Source organism: Camellia sinensis, chromosome 1, assembly GCF_055761805.1.
Source record: "Camellia sinensis isolate YWXY chromosome 1, ASM5576180v1, whole genome shotgun sequence".
NCBI lineage: Eukaryota > Viridiplantae > Streptophyta > Magnoliopsida > Ericales > Theaceae > Camellia > Camellia sinensis.
This window is the reverse complement of record NC_138961.1, coordinates 215066393-215092222: the sequence shown is the minus strand read 5'-3', so window position 1 is coordinate 215092222 and position 25830 is coordinate 215066393. Positions and strand designations below refer to the sequence as shown.

Genomic DNA, 25830 nt, shown 5'->3' with positions numbered 1-25830 from the left:
CGATTCGGATTATCGATACAAGTTCCATAATAGACCCACAAAAACCAACAACATCTTCCAATTAAGGTCCTCAATTGGAGAGAGCCTCTTTCGCAGATTTGAATGGTGCCTCTAATTTTTTTTGGAAAGAAAAATGAGGCAATTTTGGCATCGTTTGGCATTGATTTTTGGGCCTAAATCAGTCCTAAGAAAATAAAATAAAATAAAAAATTAATAAGATAAAATATCATTTTCAAATTATTGAAAAGACTTTTCTCCAGTCCACAAAGGGTGTGTCTGTTTGTATAAATTGGATAAAAGGAAATTGTAATCCCAGAATTATTTGGTTATATTGGATTTATATCATATGTTTATTTAGTCATGAAATTAGATGTCTGAATTAGACTATTCTATTGAATCCGTTTAGGATATTATGGAAAAAGATAAATACTCAAAAGACTAATTTGCCCTTTTGAATTGTTTATTAAATAATAGGAATATTAAATTTGAGTTATAAATTTTATTTAAGTTTTTTACTAAAACTTTTTAAAAAAATTAAATAAATAGAATATTAATAAAAATTACATTAATTTATTTTAATTTATAGTTGAGATTTTTAAATTTTATCTTACCTTACTAAGTATAATTAATACCATATGATTATTAAAATAAATAATTATTTATACTTTATTGAGTATAAATAATTTAATAAATAAATTTTATTTTTAAAAAATATTAAATAGTAGAGGGTTAAAAATATAATTTTACTATCTAATCCCCCTGAAATGAGTTATCCTAAGATTTGTATCCCACTCTCCCATGGGATAGAACAATCCAATATATTTGGGATTAATAATCCGGATGAATTATTAGTTCGGTGTCAAATTTTTGAACCAAACAAAACAGACTATTCCATCTACCGGATATGAATCATATCTCATGGCTCAATTCCTTCAAACAAATATGTTCATAGTTGACTGAAACGTACTATTGGGCCTGTAAGGCCCACCATGGGTCTCATTTTGATAATTCGAACCGTTTAATGTGCAAAGCACTCAACGAGCTCTACACACATATTGAACGGTTCGGATCATCGAAATGGGACCCGTAATGGGCCCCTTAGTCCCAATAGTACGCTTCAGTTCACTATGTGGAGAGAAGCCTTTCCCCAAAACTATAAGGTGCTGTTTGGTAACACTTACGTTTTCAGTTTTCTGTTTATATTTACAAAAATTTTAAAAACTCAAATAAAAACTTGTTTGGTAAAATTTTTGATTTATAAATCAGTGGTCTCAGTTTATAAATTTGGCCAAAAAATGAAAACACAAAAAATGTGTTTCCATTTTGAGTTTTCAGTTTTTTTTTTTTTACCACCCAACACTAGCCACCACCCTCCACCATTTTCCACCACCGTCTTCCACCACCACCACCCACCACCTACCACCACCAACCACCACCCATCTGCCACCCACTCGCCGCCACCACCCACCCTCGCCGCCACCGCCGCCACCACCGCCACCACCACCCACCTGCCATCCACTCACCACCCGCCACTACCATCCACCGCCCGCCACCTACTTGCCACCACCACTCACCACCCACCTGCCACTACCATCCACCACCAGCCACCTGCCACCCACCCACCACCCACCTGCCGCCACCACCCACCACCACCACCACCACCACTCACCACCCACCTGCCACCACCACCCACCACCCCCTGCCACCACCACCCACTAGCTACCACCTACCACCCACCACCACCTGCCACCAGCCACCCACCCGCCACCACTACCACCACCACCACCCACTCGCTACCACCTACCACCCGCCACCGTCACCCATCATTACCACCCACCATCAGCACCCACCACCCACCCGTCATTACCCACCACCCACCTGCCGCCGCCACCACCACCACCCACTCGCTACCAGCCACCACCCGCCACCGTCACCCACCCACCCACAACCACCACCACTCGCCACCTAACTACCACCACCACTCACCCGCCACCACCCGCTATCCGCCACCCACCTGCCACCACCACCCACCACCCGCCACTACCACCACCACCACCACCACCACCCACCCGCTACCACCCACCACCTGCCACCGTCATCCACCCACCCACCCACCACCACCACCCGCATCCACCCGCCACCACCTACTACCACCAGCTACCCACCACCCACCGTCACCACTTTCTACCACTGTCTTCCGCCGCCACTTGCCACCACTTGCCATTTCTCACTCTTTTTATATTTTTAAAATTTTTTAAACATTTTGTCAATTACCAAACGCGTTTGTAGTTTATGTTTTTCTAAAAATAAACAAAAAATAAACAAAAACCAGTTTATAAAATTTTTGTAAATATAAACTGAAAACGTAAACGTTACCAAACACACCCTAAGTGTTTTGATTTTAATTAATAGGACCACAAAACATCGCACTAATTAAATATTTATTTTGATATTACTCTCAAAATTATGGTAATTTAGACACAGTAAGACCATCTCCAACGGTGAACCAAACCCAGCATCAAATTCAAATTTTGATGAAAAACCTACTTTTTCAAGCTCCAACCGTTGCACCAGATTGATATCAAAATGAGATTTCAGCAAAAAAAGTATCAAACTGAGAACGAGACACAGATTTACCAAATCACTGTTACTAACCGTTGAAAGAGGTACACTGGTCAACCAGCCGGTTGCCCGGCCGGTTGACTAACCGGTCAACCAGTAAAAGATTCAAACAGTTCAGGAAAAAAAGTTCAAACCGTTAAAAAAAAAAAAATTGCCTAACCGGTCAACCGGCCGGTCGACTACCCCGGTCGTCCCGAAAAAGTTCAGAAAGTTCAAAAAAAAGTTCAGACAATTCACAAAAAAAAAAAAAAAAAAAAAATTTGCCTAACCGGTCAACCGGCCGGTCGACCACCCGGTTGTCCCGGGATAGATTTGGTGAAAGGTGAACCGTTGGAGCGAGTGGTATCAATTTAGTGAAATGAGTCATTTTTGACTCAAATTTGGTGAAAAATTTGAGTCACCGTTGGAGATGCTCTAATACTACACATTTATATATATTTTTAAATTGGTGTACGAACTTTTTCTTTTCCAACTTTTCTTGGGAATGGGGGTAAGATTTTACCAAGTGTGAGTTCGTAGAATTTTTTTGTTTAGTAATGTTAGGATTACTAAATTTAAGATTATTTGGTATACAAATTTAATCACCATTACATTATTCTGTTTATGTAAAAAAAAAAAAACTTTTTATTTATTTATTTGTTTTTAGATATCTCATATATTTGGTATAACTCAACTTATTACAAGCTAAAAGAAATAATTTAAACAGATATTTAAAAGCATCTCTCTTAATTTCTCAATAATAAACATTTTCAGTTTGCTTAACTTGTTATATATATATATATATATATATATAAAATATAAGAATAAACTACACCAGCACCACTATACAAACTATCAATTTATTTCTAAAAACTTTTTTTGTAAGTAAATAAATAAATATTTAAGGCCAGTCCGAGAGAACCTAATTGAATGCAAGTAATCAATTCAGAGTGTAACTTTTAATGTCATTATGTTTATATATCGCACACAATAATAACGGATCACATGATTAATTAAATATTATATAATGTTACTATAATTACAAATTAAATTATCAATAATTGATAAAATAGTTAATAATTTTACGTATTTTTATTTGTTTTAAATATTATATACGATGATTACATCATTACTCAAAATAAATATCCAATCCAGTAGGAAGGAATGGAAAGCTGGGTAGCACCAGGTGGTTGGGATAAAACTTTTTGACCTGCCCACAATTTGTGATCTAGATTGGTCCAAGTATATGGGGCAACCAGGGCTAAGCAATATTATCTGACTCAACTGGATGATTCACATACATGTTACATATACCCCATATGCATGCGAGGGAATCATTTGCTGGATCGAACCCAAGGATAGATTCGATCGGCCTGGCCATCGAATGAACGCTCAATCGCGTCATCACAGCAGCGATGGATGTCCAACCTTTAGCTCTCTTCTTTCTCAATAAAGGCGGGTAAGGATAGTCAGGCTACAGGAGATGCACATTTTGCATCAATAATTTGTTGTACAAGTGGACAATCGCAATCTGACACGTGATAGATTATTAAAGGTTGCGTCGTTAACAGTTCGATTACATAAAATTTTGATTTTTCCTTTCTTGAAATATGTGAAAAATATGCCACCAATTCAATTATATGTCAAATACCTGTTACATGAAAATTTAGAATGGCTTTGTGGAGTAAAATTTGAATGTAACAGTGATATTATATTATTATATTCTCATGTATCATTAATTAATTATAATTTAACACATAATTGAGTGAAGTTATTGTTATAATTTTCTTGTCATTATAATGGGTTCATGCTATCAGAGTGGATTGAGATCTATAACGTGTATCATTAATCAATTATAACTTAACACATAATTGAGTGAAGTTATTGCTATAACTTTCTTGTCATCATAATGGGTTCATGTCATCATAGTGGATTGAGATCTATACGTAAGTAGGTGATAACGTATATCATTAATCAATTATAATTTAATACATAATTGAGTGAAGTTATTGTTATAACTTTCTTGTCATCATAATGGGTTCATGTCATCATAGTGGATTGAGACCTATACATAGTAAGTAGGTGATAACATATTATTAGTCAGTGAAATTATGTATACATCATGATGTAACTCTAAAGGGTTAGCTTGGTGAATACAGTTTGGAATCTGGGATATTACTCCCTCAAGCTCTCAAGTTTAACACTTTTATGTGAGTCTCATGATTAGTCAAAATGTGCGTAAACTAGCATGAGCATTCAATCATAAAACAAAAATGTATGCATTATGATCTGGGAAACATGTGGATTTAGAGTGGGAAAATTACCTATCAGTGTTATTTTTTAAAAATAATCATTAATTTATGGAAAAATTTATTAATTTAAAATAATCATTAATTTATGAAAAAATTTATTAATTTAATGATTATAATTTATAAAATATATCATTAATTTGATTTTTTTTTTTTTTTTACAAATTAACACTGAACTGTTATTTATCCACGATATTATTACAGTTGTATCCATCCAGAACCAAAATACGTTTTGGAGAGAGAGAGAGAGAGGCCGCTTTTAGGTGAAGAAGAGGCGTATGGAAATGGTAAAAGGAAAGGAAAGGAATCAATATGTGCAGTGTACCTATTCATGTGGTAAGAATTCTCTATTTTCAAATAATTTTATCCTCTTATTTTAAATTATGCATAATTATTGAATTATATGATAATTTTAAAATGTAAAAATTTTAAATAAGATTATTTATTGACAGAACATCCTTGGGTCTATTTAGCTAGAAAATCCCAAGAAGTGATTTATGAATTTTACATAAAAAGTTAACAATAGGAAATATATATAGATTATATAGTGGTAGGTAAAATAAAAGAGACAATGACACATGGCCACACATGGGCACAGGAGCCCACTGGGAGAGAGAAAAAGAGGTGAGCTTATTATAAGAAAACAAGAAAGGTGGAGAGACAGTGTGTGACGCGGATTTCACAGCCGTTCCTTTTTCATTTCTGTTCGATTAATTTAAATATATTTATTAGGCAACCACGACAAATTCCAAGCTTCTTGGTGCCGACGCAATAACCACTGTTCCCAACTATTATCTATATTCGCCAACACATTTAGGCCTAATTTGTTTTCACGGATTAAATTGAATAAAATTATAAATATGGTAAAATTGAGTGAAAATATTATTAATATAGTTGTATTAATTTGAAGATGTATAATGAAGTATGTTTGTTTGTATATTAATGTGGTGGTATTAGTTTGTTAGGATTAAATTTATAAAATTACATAAACACTTTCATTGTATAAAAATTAATTTTGTCGTTTTTCTAATGTAAGGGTAAAATTATCTTTTTACATCCAATCTGATGGGATTGGATTAACAATCCCACCCATTTTATAGAAAAGCTAATCCCATAATGTGGTGGTATTTATAAGTTCATGAGGCCTCGTTTGTTTTAGGGTTAAATAGATGGAAGTGGATTAGGATGGAGGTGTGGTTATTTAGTGTTGTGTTTGTTTGTAGAGTTGGGGAGGGGATTAGGATGGAGGATGTGATATAGATGGAGGTTGGAAGGGGGATTGAGATGGAGGAAGTGAAGATGGTATTAGAAAAATAGTGAGGGGATTAGAAATTTTTTTATTTTTTATATATTGAGAATTTTTTTAAAAATATTAATGTTTAATTTTTTATATTTTTTTTGTTTATTTTATTATTTTATATAAAAATAATTTAACAATTCCTACACTAACAATTATCATCAAAACAAACACAATTTTACTTAATCCCCTCACTATCAATCCCCTCATTATTAATCCCTCACCATCAATCCCCTTCATTCTATCTCTGAAAATAAACAAGGCATGAGATTATTAGTCTCTTCTATTTTTATCAATCAATCAAGCCTATTGTTAATATAATTGTTAAATTGTTAATTGAATCTTTAGCTTTAGTATAATTATTAATTGTATAAGTTTATGCTTTCCTTTTTGCTTTCGGTGGTAGTGGAGCACTTTGGTATCCAATGTAACCATTCTTCTCTCTATAAAGAGAGAGTTCATTCCTCTTTGAATGTATCACATACAATACAGAAACACATCAATCTTGTATCATACATATTCATCACATCAATTATAATACATACAATTTATTCTCTCTGTATTTCTCTCTTTATACATCAATTCTAATATGGTATCAGAGCAAGGTTAAACACTTAGTATTTTTCGCTTCACCGGCGGGCGGCAACCTCGCCTTGGCCGCCCGCCGGACCTCAACCTAGTCCGCTAGAATTTTCTACACCAACTTGATCTTCTCATCCACGACCCATCACACTGATACACACACACGGCAGAAATCTCTACCAATCAATGTCTCTCACAAGCAGCAGTTCTCTTCTTCCTACCAAAACTCTGGTTTGGATTCATCAATCTCTCCTATCTCCTTCCCTAACCCACCAACCAGTTCGGGCTTGTCGATCACTGCCACGGCACCGGCATAGCCAACGCCGGACTTGTTTACTTCAACGGCCGATTACTCGCCATGTCCAAAGACGATTTACCGTACCCCATCAGAGTCACTCCCTCCGGTGATCTCGAACAGTTGGTCGGTACCATTTCGATGATCAGCTCGAAACCACCATGATTGCTCACCCCAAGCTCGACCCAATTTCTGGCGAGCTCTTCGCTCTAAGCTACAATGTCATTCAAAAGCCGTACCTCAAGTACTTCCGATTCTCACCCTTGAAGCTCCGGATTGCTTTTGTTTCCATCTTTGGCATGCTTAGGAAGAGCCCGAGACCGACGAAGTGGTGGTGATTGGGTCCTGTATGACTCCACCGGACTCGACTTCAATGAATGCTTTTGTTTCCATCTTTGGCATGCTTAGGAAGAGCCCGAGACCGACGAAGTGGTGGTGATTGGGTCCTGTATGACTCCACCGGACTCGACTTCAATGAATGTGACGAGGGGTTACAATCTGTTTATCAGCAATCCGGCTCCATTTGAAGACTGGCAAGTCCACTCGCAGACCCATCATGAGCGAGTCTGATCAAGTCAATTTAGAAGCTGGGATGGTGAATCGGAACAAACTCGGACGCAAAACCCAGTTCGCTTACCTTGCGATCGCTGAGCCATGGCCTAAAGTCTCTGGTCTCGCTAAAGTCGACTTGTTTTCTGGTGAAGTGAACAAGTTCATGTATGGTGATGACAAGTATGGTGGTGAGCCTCTGTTTCTTCCAAGAAACCCCAATTCAGAAAATGAAGATGATGGGTACATTCTTGCTTTTGTCCATGCCTCTCGGGTCATTCAGGAGCAGCTCCCATGTCTGATTTTTCAGACATGATTCCCTTTCCGTTGTCTCCCACGTGATCCCCTTTCCTTTCTTTTCTTTTCTTTATTCTCCACCCACACAACCCAACCCTCGACTCTCACTCACTTTTCTTTTTTTTTCACACCCATCCACCGCCCACATTTTCTTTTTTAATTGGTGCTCTATTTTTTATTCATTATTATATATTCATCATCACTATGCTTATCATTTCATCACCATCTCCATATTTTTTTTATTCGATTTCCTTATTTTTCCAAAAAAAAAAAAAAAAAAAAAAAAAAAACACAAAACATTCCTCATTCCACAAACTCATTTTATTCATGACAGGGCTCACCCCGATCACCATTTTACACCAAAAAAAAAAAAAAAAAAAAAAAAAAAAACAACCAAACTAACAAACAAAAACCAACCAACCACACCCACAGTGGGATTTTTCTTCTCTACTCTGTCGCTGGTCTTTTCTTTTTGCCTCCGTCCTGGGCGGTCCTTGCCGGTGTTGCCTCCGTGTTTCTCACTCCACTGGGCACGATCACTCCACCCTGCTCCTCCACTACAGCATATGGCGGCCCTCCAAATCGGAACATCACGGTGGCCTTCCGCTTCAGCTCCTTATTTTCTGCCCTTAGCACGCTTATCTCTGCTCGCGCATCCTTATACATGCGTTGGAGCAGAGCCAGCTGGGAGTTTAATTGTTGCACCTCATTTGTCCTACTCTGCAGCCGGTGCGACAAGTTTGTGACCGCCGTCATGGACTCCACACATGCCTTCAACGTATACTGATTGGCCTCCATATCCGTCTGCACCGCCATTTTTTGCTCCACAGACCGCATCGGAAAGTTCAGCGGAGCAAACCCAGCGGTGTTTGGTTGAGGTTCACTGGCCACCGCACCAGTTCTCTCTCCTGTGGACTCGTTGAGGTCGGGAAAGAGGGTAAGCAGCCCGCGGGAAGACGAAGCCATTTTTTTGGGCAACAAAGTATTACAGACTATCTCTCGCAACCAACAGAGTATTACAGACTATCTCTCGCAACAGAGTGTTCCAGACTCTCTCTCTCAGCACAACGAAGAGTTTTACAGAGGATTTCGCAGGTTTCTTGCTTCTGCCTCGGCCTCAGGCTCTGTCTTGATTAAATAGCCGCGGCAACCACGCGCATCGCGCGCCTCTTGACGCCGACAACCTGGCACGCCTTTTCATGGCACGCCTTTTCATGACTCGGGCACGCCTTTTGATAGCACACCTTTTGATGGCACGCCTTTTGAGGGTACGGGCACACCTTTTGAGGGCTCGATATCTATATCCATGTATATCTTTTGGGCAGCCTATATACACACTCATACAGTGTCTTCTACACTGGTCAGCTTTATCAATCCCTTTGTTTCAACCTCAAATAGGTGTAACTCAAATAGGTTTCTATCTTTACACCTATTTGAGTTTGAGGGGGGGTTATACACAGTATCATGTATAAGTCGCTCATGGCGCACTCCCTAAGTCACCCCCTTGGTGCACCATCACAATTTTCACAATTTTCTACAACGGTCCGACATGACCCCATAAACTGTCTTCTACAACGGTCTGACACGACCACACAGTGTCTGCTACATCGGTCCGACATGACCCCGTAAACTGTGTCTTCTACAACGGTCTGACACGACCACACAGTGTCTGCTACAACGGTCCGACATGACCCCGTAAACTGTCCTGCTACAACGGTCCGACATGACCCCATAAACTGTCTTCTACATCGGTCTGACACGACCACACAGTGTCTGTTACAACGGTCCGACATGACCCCGTAAACTGTCTGCTACAACGGTCTGACACGACCATACCGTGTCTCCTATCCTGTTTTATTTATCAGTTTACTTTCCTGTTTTGTTACTCTCTTCAAACTCAAGTTGGCTAGTACCTATCCTCCTTGAGTTTGAGGGGGGCTGTTAATATAATTGTTAAATTGTTAATTGAATCTTTAGCTTTAGTATAATTATTAATTGTATAAGTTTATGCTTTCCTTTTTGCTTTCGGTGATAGTGGAGCACTTTGGTATCCAATGTAACCATTCTTCTCTCTATAAAGAGAGAGTTCATTCCTCTTTGAATGTATCACATACAATACAAAAACACATCAATCTTGTATCATACATATTCATCACATCAATTATAATACATACAATTTATTCTCTCTGTATTTCTCTCTTTATACATCAATTCTAATACCTATGTAAAGCCCACAAGATTGTTAGTCCAATCTTCTCACTTATGAAATTAAACAAACATGACCTCAAAACCTAGCTGCAGTTCTCATGCTAACTAGCTACATCCAACCTATACACACGCATCGACTATATAATATAGGTACTTTTATTTTTTTAAGATTAAAAAATAAACAAGCAATATAAAAAATTTGACTTAGTTTATTTATACTCCTTTTGTGATTGATTATTGTAGGCAGAGAAGGTTGCCGACCGCTAGATCAAAACACTATAACTATTGTAATTTTGATATATTTGAATTCTGACCCAAGACATTTTTTTTTTATCACATAATGATTTATTTTATTTTATTTTAATTTAATCATGTGATAAAAAATGATTTAAAACAAGATTGAATGGTAAATGAGCAGGTTCATCATGCATTTAAGGTAATGTTCAGTTTATTAACTCGTTTGGCAAGAGGCTATTTTAACTAATTAGCTAAAAAGTTACTAAATTAGTCAAAAAGCTAACAACCCATACAAAAAAGTCAAAGATTCTCTTTTCTCTCTACTTTTTGCACATCTTTTCGTAATTAGCCAAAAAGTCATCCCAAACATACAAGTTTTTTTTACCTACCTTTTTAGCTAAATAACCAAAAAGTTACTAAATTAGCCTGTTCCAAACGAGGCCTTAAATATGAAATGAAAATGTTATTTCATTAAATGTCTATTATCACATTCCGTTCACCGATGTAGAAAGGAAATTGCAAACATAATATTAAAACTAAAAGATTATGCAGCCAAAAGTAAATAATGTAGAAACTTTGGATACATTTGGAAGAGGAAGCTAGGTACGTCTCTGTTGTGTACAAAAGGAGGATAAGAACAGAAGGTCCACATCTAGCACTGAGAGTGGAAGGAGGTGGTGGGCAAAATGGCAATACACATTTTTTTAGTCCAACCTTATCAGGCGTTGATGTTATATTTGATGTTTGTCTTTGTTTATTTATGGAAGATTTCGCTTTCTTTTGATCACTCATGGCTCACGATTGTGCGGACTGCAAGTTGGGGAAGATGTGGGCCCCTTTAGCTTTTCGTTTGTTTAATATGAGATTTTTATTATCAAATATGTTGGAGCTATCCATTTATTGATTATTTATATTAATTTGGATTATACTGCGGAGTCCAAAATCCATAAGGTACAGGTATTATTAAGCTTTAATAATTCCATGTGATTAAAAAGTTTATTTGGATTTGTTTATAAGGAATATTTTGAAAAATAGGTTAAAAGTGACTTGCCAACGTTTTAATTCACCTTCTCTCTCACCAAAAAAAAAAAAAAAAAAAAAGTTAAAAAATTAAAAAAATTAAAAAGTTAATTTTTAATTATCTTTTCAAAATACCTCTAAATAGAGAACTCATAAAAATTTAGAAATATGAAATTGAGAAGATTATAGAGATCTAGAGACGAAAAAAAAAAAAAAGGAGTACCAGGTGTGACTCAACTCAAGGAAACAATGATTGTTTCTAGGCTTGAGTAATGGTGGCAAGTCTGCTGAGTCATAATTTTTTGTTTTTTGAACGTGTATGTTTCTGTTTAGAGATGTACAATGATCTCACCAATGGTATCATCAATTTATTTATTTATTTATTTTTTTCATTGCCCATATTGATTTTTGAGAATCGGAATGTTGGGTATTGTTTGGTTTTATTAATTAAAGTTGTATAATTTTGCAATGTGGAGACATGAAATGTGTAATATTTACAACCATGAACTTGTTCATTGGAGGAGAAGAGGGTTTTTTTTTTTTTTTTTTGGATCAAGAAAAAAAAGGCTTTGAGGTATCATCACGGCCCCGTGAGCCCTGACCCCGGAGTGACCGGTTGCCAGTCAGGAATTAACCCCTTACCATGTGAGGGACCCACCACCGAGGCACCAGAGGAGCTCAACTATACTCCACAGGCCGTCGAGAGTTCAAACCAGAGTACAGAAGAAGAGTCTCAAAGAGAACACTTCCCACTCTCCCCAAGATTCTATCCTGGGTCATGCCTAAGGAGAGAAGGGTTTGATCTTTGCAGTCATAATACATTTCTTTAAAAAAAAATTATTAAATCAAATTTAATGAGTTAGAAATTTAGAAAAAAAAAAATAAACACAACCATCACATCATGGGAGGACAGTATATTAGAACTCCTTTAAAGCTCCATATTTAGAGCTTCAAAGTATTTTTTGTATTAAGTAATCCCTTCTCTCTTCTCTGTTCATGATTAGTGCTGTGGTCTATCCACCATTGCACTGTTTATAAATCAGTTGTGGTTAGAATATCCCAGCCCTGGCAGACTTAGGTGTGGTTTGGTTATTTTTAGTGATTTATTTATTTTTTACGAGGTAAAAAATTTAATGTATTTAAAAATAATTTTTTAAGTTATATTAAAAGGACTGGTATGTATAACTTATTTTTTATTAACTTTTTTCAATGATTTTAAATAAAAAAAAAATCAAAAAACCAACTTGCCAAATAATGTTGTCGTTTGGCAAAAAAAAAATTTAGTTAGGTTTTAGAATTGGAACTTTTTTAATTTGGAACTAAAAAATTATTTTGGATTGATTTTTTTGATTTTTTTTCACTTTTATGAAAGAAAAAATAAAATATTTATGATTTGAATGTAACATTTTGTTTTTTTTACTTTTTAACCTATTTTGTCTTTTAATGACTATTTTAGTTCTAACCCTTTTAGCCAAACGAAAGGCAGGTCGTTTGGCATGTGACTTTTTGAATTAACTTTTTAACTATTTTAGCTCCGATTAAAAAGTTCATTTGGGTTGATTTTTTTAATTTTTTTTGATTTTTTTTTTTTTAAAAATGAAATGATTAGGGTGTGTTTGGTAACGTTTACGTTTTCAGTTTATATTTACAAAAATTTTATAAACTGGTTTTTGTTTATTTTTTGTTTATTTTTAGAAAAACATAAACTACAAACGCGTTTGGTAATTGACAAAATGTTTAAAAAAATTTAAAAATATAAAAAAGAGTGAGAAATGGCAAGTGGTGGCAAGTGGCGGCGGAAGACAGTGGTAGAAAGTGGTGACGGTGGGTGGTGGGTAGCTGGTGGTAGTAGGTGGTGGCGGGTGGATGCGGGTGGTGGTGGTGGGTGGGTGGGTGGATGACGGTGGCAGGTGGTGGGTGGTAGCGGGTGGGTGGTGGTGGTGGTAGTGGCGGGTGGTGGGTGGTGGTGGCAGGTGGGTGGCGGATAGCGGGTGGTGGCGGGTGAGTGGTGGTGGTAGTTAGGTGGCGAGTGGTGGTGGTTGTGGGTGGGTGGGTGACGGTGGCGGGTGGTGGCTGGTAGCGAGTGGGTGGTGGTGGTGGCGCGCGGCAGGTGGGTGGTGGGTAGTGACGGGTGGGTGGTGGGTGCTGATGGTGGGTGGTAATGATGGGTGACGGTGGCGGGTGGTAGGTGGTAGCGAGTGGGTGGTGGTGGTGGTAGTGGTGGCGGGTGGGTGGCTGGTGGCAGGTGGTGGTGGGTGGGTGGGTGACGGTGGCGGGTGGTAGGTGGTAGCTAGTGGGTGGTGGTGGCAGGGGGTGGTGGGTGGTGGTGGCAGGTGGGTGGTGGGTGGTGGTGGTGGTGGTGGTGGGTGGTGGCGGCAGGTGGGTGGTGGGTGGGTGGCAGGTGGCTGGTGGTGGATGGTAGTGGCAGGTGGGTGGTGAGTGGTGGTGGCAAGTAGGTGGCGGGCGGTGGATGGTAGTGGCGGGTGGTGAGTGGATGGCAGATGGGTGGTGGTGGCGGTGGTGGCGGCGGTGGCGGCGAGGGTGGGTGGTGGCGGCGAGTGGGTGGCAGATGGGTGGTGGTTGGTGGTGGCAGGTGGTGGGTGGTGGTGGTGGAAGACGGTGGTGGAAAATGGTGGCGGGTGGTGGCTAGTGTTGGGTGGTAAAAAAAAAAAAACTGAAAACTCAAAATGGAAACACATTTTTTGTGTTTTCATTTTTTTGCCAAATTTATAAACTGAGACCACTGATTTATAAATCAAAAATTTTACCAAACAAGTTTTTATTTGAGTTTTTAAAATTTTTGTAAATATAAACAGAAAACTGAAAACGTAAGTGTTACCAAACAGCACCTTATAATTCATAATTTTAAACATATCACTATTGCATGATTTATTTGAAATAATTTGTTTTTATAAAAATTATTTGTAGATACATTTTTAAAAATATGCATTAGCTTATGCTTATCTAGATAGTGAAGATAAAATTAAATGGAAAATGTTTGATGGCCACAAATTCTGTGGTTCAAATGGTCCGAAACTGTCAAAACAACGTCGTTTTGGCTTGTTTTGCACCCAAAATGACGTCGTTTTGACAGTTTCAGACCATTTGAGCCGCAGAATTTGTGGCCCCTTAGCATTGCTGAAATTAAATATAATTTCTAGCAACAAGACTACAAATTTGAATAATGCTATATGTACCAATTAATAAACTAATTAGTGTACTAATAGATAATGTGGCACAATTTAAAAGATTTTTAGTATTTGTAATGTTATTAATGAGTGGAATCAATAATATTGTCATAACTAATGTTAGTATACTAGCACCACCGTACAAATTTAGACTTATTAATTCAAAATTTACTATAAAAAAAAAAAAGTTAATAGTTAAAATTCATTTTATTCATGAACTCCATATTTTATTAATTTAATTTCCACTACACAAATCCATTCTTAACAAATAATGGGCTGATAAATCTTATTTCATATCATTTTTCTTATTTCTGGATTATTACTACGAAAATATGAATGAAGACTCCTCCACATTCCGACGGAAATTTTTTTCTTTTATTTTGCCTGGCCAACAATTCAACAAATTATCTCCATCTTTGCTTTGTCCTCGCTTTCTTACTCTTCAAAAACAAAAAATAATAATCTACCAAACACGTTAGGTCTCACACTCACTTACCTAGGATTAGGTTGAACAATATTTCATGAATATGATCGTGAAAGATTTTTTTAACCCTTAGATGAGATATATAATAAGTTATAAAGTGTAATACAATGATAGAGATTCATTCATGATCACTCTCATAAAACATTTTTCATGATATTTTAGCATTTTCCAAAAAATTTTGTAACCCTCACCAAAAAAAAAAAAAAAAAAAAAAAAAAAAAACCAGAAGATTACAGAAAGAAAAGAAAACAAAAACAATTCATTTATTGATGCCCAAAGCCATAAACTACAAAAGAAAGCATCACCGGCAAACTTTCATTTTTCCATGTTTGGATCCGAACAAGGAAATCTTGTGGCCGTGATTTACCAAAAAAAACTCGCCGGAACTGTAATTCCGGGGAAGCCCTCTCCCCCCAAACACAAAAAAATGAAGTCGACAAAAGAAGAATATTATACTACCAAATTAAATTAGTTGAACAAGTTTAAAAGCTTTCCTCCTCCTCCTCGTTGTGCAAAAGCGTCTCGAAAACCACCGCTTTGGAAACAAGTAGTCGTCACAGATTCTTCTGAATTCATCGATGGTGTCCCGGGTCGCCGCTTTTTAGGTGAGGACTGAAAATTCAGTGCTCCTCCGCTGCCGCCGCCTCGCGATGATGAACATGGCGTTAAACTGAGCCTAAGATTGCCCAATTGGTCATTCGATCGTGACTTAGGTTCTGGATCTTGGTTAAGCTTAAACATGTCTGTACATGTGACTTCAGCTTCCGAAGTCTCGTCGGCGAGGAACTCAGGGATCGGCCGCAACGTGCCGCCACGGAGGACTGTCTGAACCGCCGCCTGGCACACGTGCCAGTTCCCAGTCCATAGAAGCCCCACCGCTCCGTTCACTGGGTTCACCGTCCTCCCGCACGCTTCGAACAACAGGGATTGGAACAAATCTGAAAGGAAAACCAATCAGGCCATATGTATTGGAATTTCAGACTCCGATACTCTGTTATTTACTAATATATCAACCGACACAGATTAATATTTAACTGTATCACCGATATTAATACATATCCGATAGATACTACTATTATTTAAAACCAACCAAACGCAATGAGAGAGAGGGTGGGGGGAGGTACCGGGTCTTTGATTTGAGGGGACGGAGGAGATGAAAGACATGAGACCGGCGCGGCCGAAGAACTTGGCGACGAAGAGGGTGGCGTGAGCTTGAGAATCGGGGGAGTCGATGGACTGCAAGCATGACCGAAGGATACAGTTTTCACTGCATCCCTTTCGAAGAACTCTACATCCATTGCAACTCATGATCTCTCTCTCTCTCTCTCTCTCTCTCTCTCTCTCTTGTATATCAGCAATGGAACATCAGATGAAACGATCAACAAATGAAGGTGCAGATGACTTCGGCCGCAAGACACACAATCGAGAGAGAGAGAGAGAGAGAAATTAGGCCTGATAATGCAGCTAGGTGTATATATAAATGCAAAGGAGGGAGAAGAGAGAGACGAAGAGAGAGAAATGGAGTGGGAATTAAAAGTCGAATTAACTAAGGTTGAGTTAGTTTGGCAGACGTAATAATGAGAGCAAAATTGATATATGGGTTGTGCATGCATTCGTTTGGTATAACTTACAAAAATTTAAAAATCAAAAAATTATTTAAAAAATTAAAAAATTCATAATATTTGAGAGAATTTTGTGGAAAAGTTTAGAGGATAAAATTATTATTTTGTCCTTTGAATTAAACTAACTAAAAGTCAATAAATGTAGAATTATCATTTTAATTTTATTGTAATATTTTATTATATATTTTTTTATAAAAAATTAAAAAGTTATCACAAATATATATTTTTTTTCTATTTTTTTAATTAAAAAATCAAAAAATATACTTATATAGCACATTACAAATTAAATTTCACTTTATTTATAATATAAATTTAAAATAAAAGATTAAAATATTAATTTATTGATGTGAGTCTTTTATTAGAAAAACAAAAGGAATAAAAATATCTAGAGAGAGAGAGAATGAATGTGTGATGGGTTAGTATTGTTAATGGGAAGTGAGGGGGTTGTGGTGAGAGTGATTGGGTCAGATTCCAAAAGACTTGGGCAAGGGCGGTTCCATGTTTCCGCAGATGGTTGTCCCTCAAGCGTTCAACTCGTTTCACGTTTTTGATAGTATGAGTGGTGGTATATTGTTTAATATATTATCTTTATTTTGATTTTTAACGAGATGGAAAAGAGAAAATAGAGAGATAGAAACAGAAAGAAAGGATGAAGAGTAAAAAGTAGGATCCATTTTATATCATTAGAGAAAAATTAGAGGTGCTAAATTAGTTTTTCCATACATTTTGGCCATGTTTGTTTGGGTGGACATGAGTTTGACATTGGACTAATAGTCCAATAAAATTATTAATTTGATATTTGGTTAAACAATTGAAGTACGGACTAATTATTTTAAACTTGACTATTAGTTAAGATATGATACATAATCCAACGAATTTGTAGTCCTAGGACTATTAGTCATGAAAATGCTAATCCAGTCTGCCCGAACAAACATGGCCTTTATGTTTATCCACACTTGCCTTTGGATACTGCTATTCCAATTCCAATTTCTTCTTTGTTGTGTATTTTTTTTTTTTTTTTTTAAAGATAGGTTTATATTTGTAGTTTTATATTTTTTTCTTATCTTAAGCCTCATTTGCCAATCTTTAGTTTCAGTTAAAAAGTCAAAAAATTAATGTAAGTTGTCACATTATTCTCTCTATTTTTCTGCACATCTTTTCGTTAAAAGTCAAATAGTTACTAAAATAGTTTATTCGCAAATGAGACTTTATTAAGAAATTTATGGACTCTTTTTTTAAAAACTAAAAAAAAAAATCATTTTATTTCTAATAGGATAAGAAAATAAGTACCAAGTAATTAGTAAATCATTACTAATTGACAAAAGATAAATTACAAATCATATATATATATATATAAGTAGTATTTTTCTTTTAATTAGGTGGCACATTCTAAAAACTTATTTTTTCTAAAAAATCCACATGAGCATGTTTTTCTATTTCTTTTTAAAATTCTACACAAAGTTAATTTCAATTATAATAACTAATTTTATGTGAATTATATTTGAGAAATACTTATTTTCTATATATATATATATATATAATTATAATTTAATTATTATGATATTTGAAAAAAATTGTCTCGATATACAAATAAATAAATAAATAAAACAAAATTTACTTAATTATGTGTATCGCACTAATTAAATTAATTTTATTTTTTCTTTTCTTTTCTTTTTTCTATCTTATTAATGTCTTAATATTAATTTATATTTAATATATATATATATATAAGTATTGTTTACCCTCAAAAAATTTCTCTATCCTGTCTGGCATATCTCTCTTTTGGTCTTTATTCTTTTCTTTTCTTTTTTTGTAAAGTTCCACGTAATATACCCTTACACTTAATTATTTATAAAATCTAATATTTAAAAGATTTCTACTTAATCTAAACTACCCATAAATAAAATTTAAAATAATTATATATACTACAAAATACTTTACGAATTAATTTTCTTCTATTTTTTTCACTTTTATTCAAGTATTCAATTTTTATATTAAAATGAAATACATTTCTTATTTTTTTGCCTATCTTATTTATATTTTATTATTAATTTATATTGAGTTTCTTATTTAACATGAAGTTGTCTATTAGGAAAAATTTATGTTTAATTTAAATTTTATATGCATATGTATAATATGTATAAATAGTTTTAAAATAGATATTAAAGAAAAATCAATACTCAAAATAATTAATCTATTTATTTTTTCTTAATCTAACCACAACATACTTATATTTAATTTTTTAAAATATTTTTTTTATAACTTCCATTCCTACTTTTAGTAACTATTATTACTAATGCCAAATTGAGTGTTTATTTAACTATGTTATAATTTAATATCATATAAAATCATTATATATTGATTTAAGCTACACTTTTATAGCATGATAGTGCTAAAATTATTAAAATACACATAAATAATTGAAATAAAATTATTATATATATATTTGTTTAAATAACACTTTTATAGAATGATAAGATTAAGATTATCAAAATAAATAATTAAAATCATTCTTTAATTTTAAATGAATTTTTTTTCTCTAATTTAATCATTATTTTTAATATTAAAATGAATATTTATTTTATTATATTGAAATTAATTACAAAAGTATCATATATATATATATATAAACTACACTTTCATAGTTTAACATAATGAAAATTATAATGCATATTTTGTAATATATATATAAATAATTCAATTAAAATTAAAAAATATATTTTTTTATGCTATATTTTATGTCATGATAAAATTAATATTATTCTTTTGTAATGCATACATTGCAAGATGTTTCTAAAAATAATTTATATATAGATATATATAAATAATTTAATTTAATTTTATAAAATATTATTTTAAAAAAAAACTAACTCGTGCATCAACTATTAGTGTCATGACTAAAGTAACGATAAGATGATCATATTTGGAAACCAAATGAATTAGTTATTTGACTTTTAAATATGAATTATCCAATGAAATGTGAAATTTTTTAATGTCACTAAATAATTTTGTTTTTGTTGGAAAAAATGGTTTAATATAGGCAAATTTGAGTGGGTCTCAAAACGTCTTTTGGGATGGGTCTGAAGAGGTGACGTGTTCCTTGCCGCGTGGCAAGTCACACGGTGAAGACGGAATGTCAAAACTATTTATGAGTGAATGTGAAGTTGACATCGTTTTCGGGTCTAACATTAATTTTTTGTAGATAAAATTCTTTTGAATTTTTTCAATAAAAATTATTGTGAGAATTTGATTTAATTCTAAAATTCAAATTTTGGGTTCCTGAGTGGTTTCCTAAAATTTGTAATTGTGAGAATTTAATTTAATTCTAAATTCAAATTTTGGGTTCCTAAGTGATTTCCTAAAATTTGTAATTGTGGGAATTTTATTTAAATTCTAAATTCAAATTTTAAGTTCCTTAGTGGTTTCGTAAAATTTGTATCTCTTATTTTATTTATTAAATTTTTTCAATTTGGTTAATATATATATATATATATTCTAAATAGTTTTTAATAAATAAGGTTACAAGCAGTTGCTTTAGTTGACCAACGGACAACCTTTTTCAAATTTGTTTGAATATAAGGTTTCATAGTGTTAACGGTCCGAAACGGTTTTGGATACTTAACAGGTAGCACCTGTTCAAGCAAGTTTTTTGTCTCATTTTTTTGCCTATATATAGATGCTATTTCAGCAATTTTGGGACTTGGAAAAATTCCGAAAATTTCAGTATGATATTCCATCATTGCTCTCTAATTTTTCTCTAGTGCATTTATTCTTTATATTTAGTTTTAGAATAAAATAGAGAGAGTATAGATCACAGGTTTGGTTCGCCGAACAAATTGTTTGAAGTGCTACTACAATTTGTGAAGATCATTGTATCCTGGGAGATAAACGCCACTCAACCATAAGCACTGTAGCGGGGCGAATCTGTCTTAAGGACAGAGTGTCTCACACTCAACTTGGTCTTAATTTTAATTTGGTTCGATAAATAAATCTGGTATGTTATTTATTTATTTTGTTTGAATTTATTTCGAGTTATTTTATTTACACAGAAGATTGTTGGAATTGTTGGATCAATCTTCTATGTAAATAAAATAACTTGAAATAAAATCAAACAAAATAAATAAATAATATACCGAATTTATTTATCGAATCGAATTAAAATTAAGACCAAGTCGAGTGTGTGACACTCTGTCCTTAAGACAGATTCGCCCCGCTACGGTGCTTACGGTTGAGTGGCGTCTATCTCCCAGGATACAATGATCCTCACAAATTTGTAGAAGCACTTCAAACAAATTTGTCCGGTGAACTAGAACCTTGTGTTCTATAACTCTCTGAAATTTATTCCTAATGTTTTATATGAAGAATAATGCACTAAAAGAAAATGAACAGCAAAGAGACAAGAATTTCAGACTGAATTTTTCGAATCCCTCAAAATTAGAATGGGGCTGCCTTTATATAGGCTTTGTTGGCACCTATTCAATTTGAATAGAAAAGGTATGAAGAAAGGACATACCCCTTCCTTTAAAATAAAGAGACACCATGAAAGATTTGCACCATTTCATTCAAATGGAGGTTTGACCTTTCATTTAAAACAAAAAGACACCATGAAAGGTTACACCCTTTCATTCAAAATGGAGTTTATTTCAATTCACAACTACCTCTTTATAAATTTTCCAACAATCCCCCACATGAATGAAATTGACAGAGAGAAAATGCAACAATATGATGTAAATACAGAGAGTACAGATATTGGAAATATTCTGCAAAGGAGAGGTAGCTTTTGGCTTTGAACCTTCCCTTGTGAGATACTATCGGATTTACTAGCTAACCAGTGAACATGATGTCTTGAACTGTTCAGCCGTTTGTGTAAACCAAGACAATAGAACTCACACAGTATATCTCCAAACACAGTTTAGTTCTCACTATTGTGTTCATTTTGGCCCTGAACAACCTGGTCTTTCATGAGTGCTCTAAAGACTTGTAGCCCTTCACAAATCTTATAGAACCGGCCCAGTTCACACTCACATAGGTGATTCTTATGAAAAGTATCATGCCATACTCCACTAGGTTTACCTAGATATAAGAATCATTAAAAGTATTACTTAACCTAAACCGCTGCAGACATCACTATTTCATCAACGAAATGGGTAGGAGATAAACTCCCCAGTGATCCTTTTGAGTCATTCACAACTCGATTGTCCCTTTGAACCTAGATCTTGGGATCTCCAGTCAACTAGGTTGGGTTGTCATTGTGGTAACTCTTATTTAATAGGCTTAAGTCCCATTCCCCTCGATGAATTCTCAACTAACTCTCTTGCTAACCCTTTGGTTAGTGGATCTGCTATGTTGTCTTTACACTTCACATAATCAATGGAAATAATTCCATTAGAGAGTAGTTGTCTTATGGTATTATGTCGACGACGAATGTGTTGCGACTTACCGTTATACATATGACTCTGTGCTCTACCTATAGCTGATTGACTATCGCAATGTATGCATATAACAGGCACTGGTTTTGGCCATATTGGAATATCTTCAAGGAAGTGGCGAAGCCATTCTGCCTCTTCCCCTACTTTGTCTAAAGCTATGAATTCAGATTCCATAGTAGACCTAGCAATACAAGTCTGTTTGGAAGGTTTCCAAGATATAGCCGCTCCACCAAGAGTAAAGACATACCCACTGGTGGACTTCGAGTCTTTAGTATCCGATATCCAATTTGCATCACAGTATCCTTCAAGTACTGCTGGATATCTAGTATAATTAAGCCCAATGTTACGAGTAAATCGGAGATATCTAAGAACCCTTATAATTGCTTTCCAGTGTTCTACTCCCGGATTACTCGTATATCTACTTAATTTACTTACTGCATAAGCTATATCTGGGCGAGTGCAGTTCATCAAGTACATTAAGCTTCCAATAATTTGGGCATACTCTAATTGAGAAATACTTTCCTGTACATTCTTAGAAAGATACAAATTAATATCTACAGGTGTTCTTACAAGATGATCATCATCTTTGCTGAATTTGTCAAGTATTTTCTCAATGTAATGAGATTGTGACAAAGCATATCCTTCTGATATTTTGGTAATTTTCATACCCAAGTATTACATCAGCAATGCCCATGTCTTTCATGTCAAAATATTTATTCAACATTTTCTTGGTAGTTTTAATCATGTCATTATTACTATCATTGATGAACATATCATCTACATAAAGACATACAATGACATAACTTTTATCTGTGTTTAATATAAACACATTTGTCACACTCATTAATTTTAAATCCACTTGACATTATTGCCTTGTCAAATTTCTCATGCCATTGCTTTGGCGCTTGTTTTAAACCATATAATGATTTAACCAATTTACACACTTTCTTTTCTTTTTCTGGAACAGAAAACCCTTCTGGTTGTTCCATGTAAATTTCTTCATTTAACTCACCATTTAAGAAAGTGGTTTTTACACTCATTTGATGAATTTCTAAATTGTATAGAGATGCAATAGCAATTAGCATTCTAATGGATGTTATTCTAGTAACCGGTGAGTATGTGTCAAAGTAATCTAGACCTTCTTTTTGTCTAAAACCTTTGACTACAAGTCTTGCCTTGTATTTGTCTATTGATCTATCCGCTTTCAATTTTCTTTTAAAAATTCACTTGTACCCAAGAGGTTTACAACCTGATGGCAAGTCCACTAATTCCCAAGTGTGATTTTGCAAGATGGATTCACCTTCACTGTTGACAGCTTCTTTCCATAAAAGAGCTTCAGGACTGGATATAGCATCTTTAAAAGTTAAAGGCTCATTTTCTAACAAATATGTTAGAAAATCTGGACCAAAAGATTTTGAGGTTCTAGCACGTTTACTACGCCTAAGTTCCTCTACCTCATTTTGATCTAACTCTTGTTCTTGATCATGTTCTTGATCTTGACTAGTAATAGCATCAAAAGATCTTTTATTAGTATTAGTCTCTTGTCTAGTCTTCTTTGGAAATACATGTTCAAAAAATGATGCCTTATGGTTGAGTGGCGTCTATCTCCCAATATACAATGATCTTCACAAATTGTAGTAGCACTTCAAACAATTTGATCGGCGAACCAAACCTGTGATCTATACTCTCTCTATTTTATTCTAAAACTAAATATAAAGAATAAATACACTAGAGAAAAATTAGACAACAATGATGGAATATCATACTGAAATTTTCGGAATTTTTCCAAGTCTCAAAACTGCTGGAATAGCATCTATATATAGGCAAAAAAATGAGACAAAAAACCTGCCGGAACAGGTGCTACCTGTTAAGTATCCAAAACCGTTTCGAACCGTTAACACTATGAAACCTTATATTCAAACAAATTTGAAAAATGTTGTCTATTGGTCAACTAAAGCAACTGCTTGTAACCTTATTTATTAAAAACTATTTAGAATATATATATATATAACTAAATGAATATATATATATATATATATTAACCAAATTGAAAAAAATTAATAAATAAAATAAGAGATACAAATTTTAGGAAACCACTAAGGAACCTAAAATTTGAATTTAGAATTTAAATAAAATTCCCACAATTACAAACTTTAGGAAATCACTTAGGTGCCGTTTGGTAACACTTACGTTTTCAGTTTTCCGTTTATATTTACAAAAATTTTAAAAACTCAAATAAAAACTTGTTTGGTAAAATTTTTGATTTATAAATCAGTGGTCTCAGTTTATAAATTTGGCCAAAAAATGAAAACACAAAAAATGTGTTTCCGTTTTGAGTTTTGAATTTTTTTTTTTTTTACCACCCAACACTAGCCACCACCCGCCACCATTTTCCACCACCGTCTTCCGCCACCACTACCCGCCACCCACTTCCCACCACTATCTGCCACCACCACTCACCACCCACCTGCCACCACCACCCGCTACCACTACCCACCAGCCACCACCAGCCACCTGCCACCCACTCGCCACCAACACCTACCCTTCACCGCCACCGCCACCACCATCACCACCCACCCGCCACCACCTGCCACTACCATCCACTGACCGCCACCACCACTCGCCACCCACCTGCCACCACCATCCACCCACCACCACCCCCCGCCACCCACTTGCCACTACCATCCACCACCCACTACCCACCCGCCACCGCCACCGCCACCACCACCCACCACCCACCACCACTACTACCATCACCCACTCGCTACCACCTACCACCCGCCACCGTCACCCATCCACCCACTACTACCCACCACCACCACCACCCACCACCGCCACCACCACCACCACCACCCACTCGCTACCACCCGCCACCGTCACCCACCATCACCACCCACCAGCCACCACCACCCGCCATCCGCCACCAACTTGCCACCACCACCCACCACCACCACCACCACCCGCCATCCACCACTAACCTGCCACCACCACCCACCACCACCTGCCGTCTGCCACCAACCTGTCACCACCACCCATCACCACCACCACCACCACCCACCACCCGCCAGCGTCACCCACCCATCCACCCACCACCACCCGCCATTAGCCACCCATCTGCTACCACCACCCACCACCACCGCCACCCACTCGCTACCACCCACTACCCGCCACTGTCACCCACCCACCCACCCACCACCACCACCCATCCGCTACCACCCACCACCACCAACTACCCACCACCCATCGTCACCACTTTCCACCACCATCTTCCGCCGCCACTTGCTACTTCCCATTTCTCACTCTTTTTTATATTTTTAAATTTTTTTAAACATTTTGTCAATTACCAAACGTGTTTGTAGTTTATGTTTTTCTAAAAATAAACAAAAAATAAACAAAAACCAATTTATAAAATTTTTGTAAATATAAACTGAAAACGTAAACGTTACCAAACACACCCGGAACTCAAAATTTGAATTTAGAATTAAATTAAATTCCCACAATTACAAATTTTAGGAAACCACTCAGGAACTCAAATTTTGAATTTTAGAATTAAATTAAATTCTCACAATAATTTTTATTGAAAAAATTCAAAAGAATTTTATCTAAAAAAATTAATGTTAGACCCGAAAACGATGTCAACTTCACATTCACTCATAAATAGTTTTGATATTCCGTCTTCACCGTGTGACTTGCCACGCGGTAATGAACACGT

General features: G+C 35.6%; 1 protein-coding gene across 1 annotated transcript; it reads right to left on the bottom strand.

Moving 5' to 3' along the window:
- Positions 1-15306: 15306 nt before the first annotated feature.
- LOC114318168 (LOB domain-containing protein 38) lies at positions 15307-16515 on the bottom strand. The gene is made up of 2 exons (XM_028265035.2): positions 16192-16515; positions 15307-16005 (listed from the first exon to the last, which is right to left on the bottom strand). The coding sequence occupies exons 1-2, from the start codon at positions 16373-16375 to the stop codon at positions 15536-15538; spliced, it is 654 nt and encodes a 217-aa protein (XP_028120836.1). The 5' UTR covers positions 16376-16515; the 3' UTR covers positions 15307-15535.
- Positions 16516-25830: the final 9315 nt, after the last annotated feature.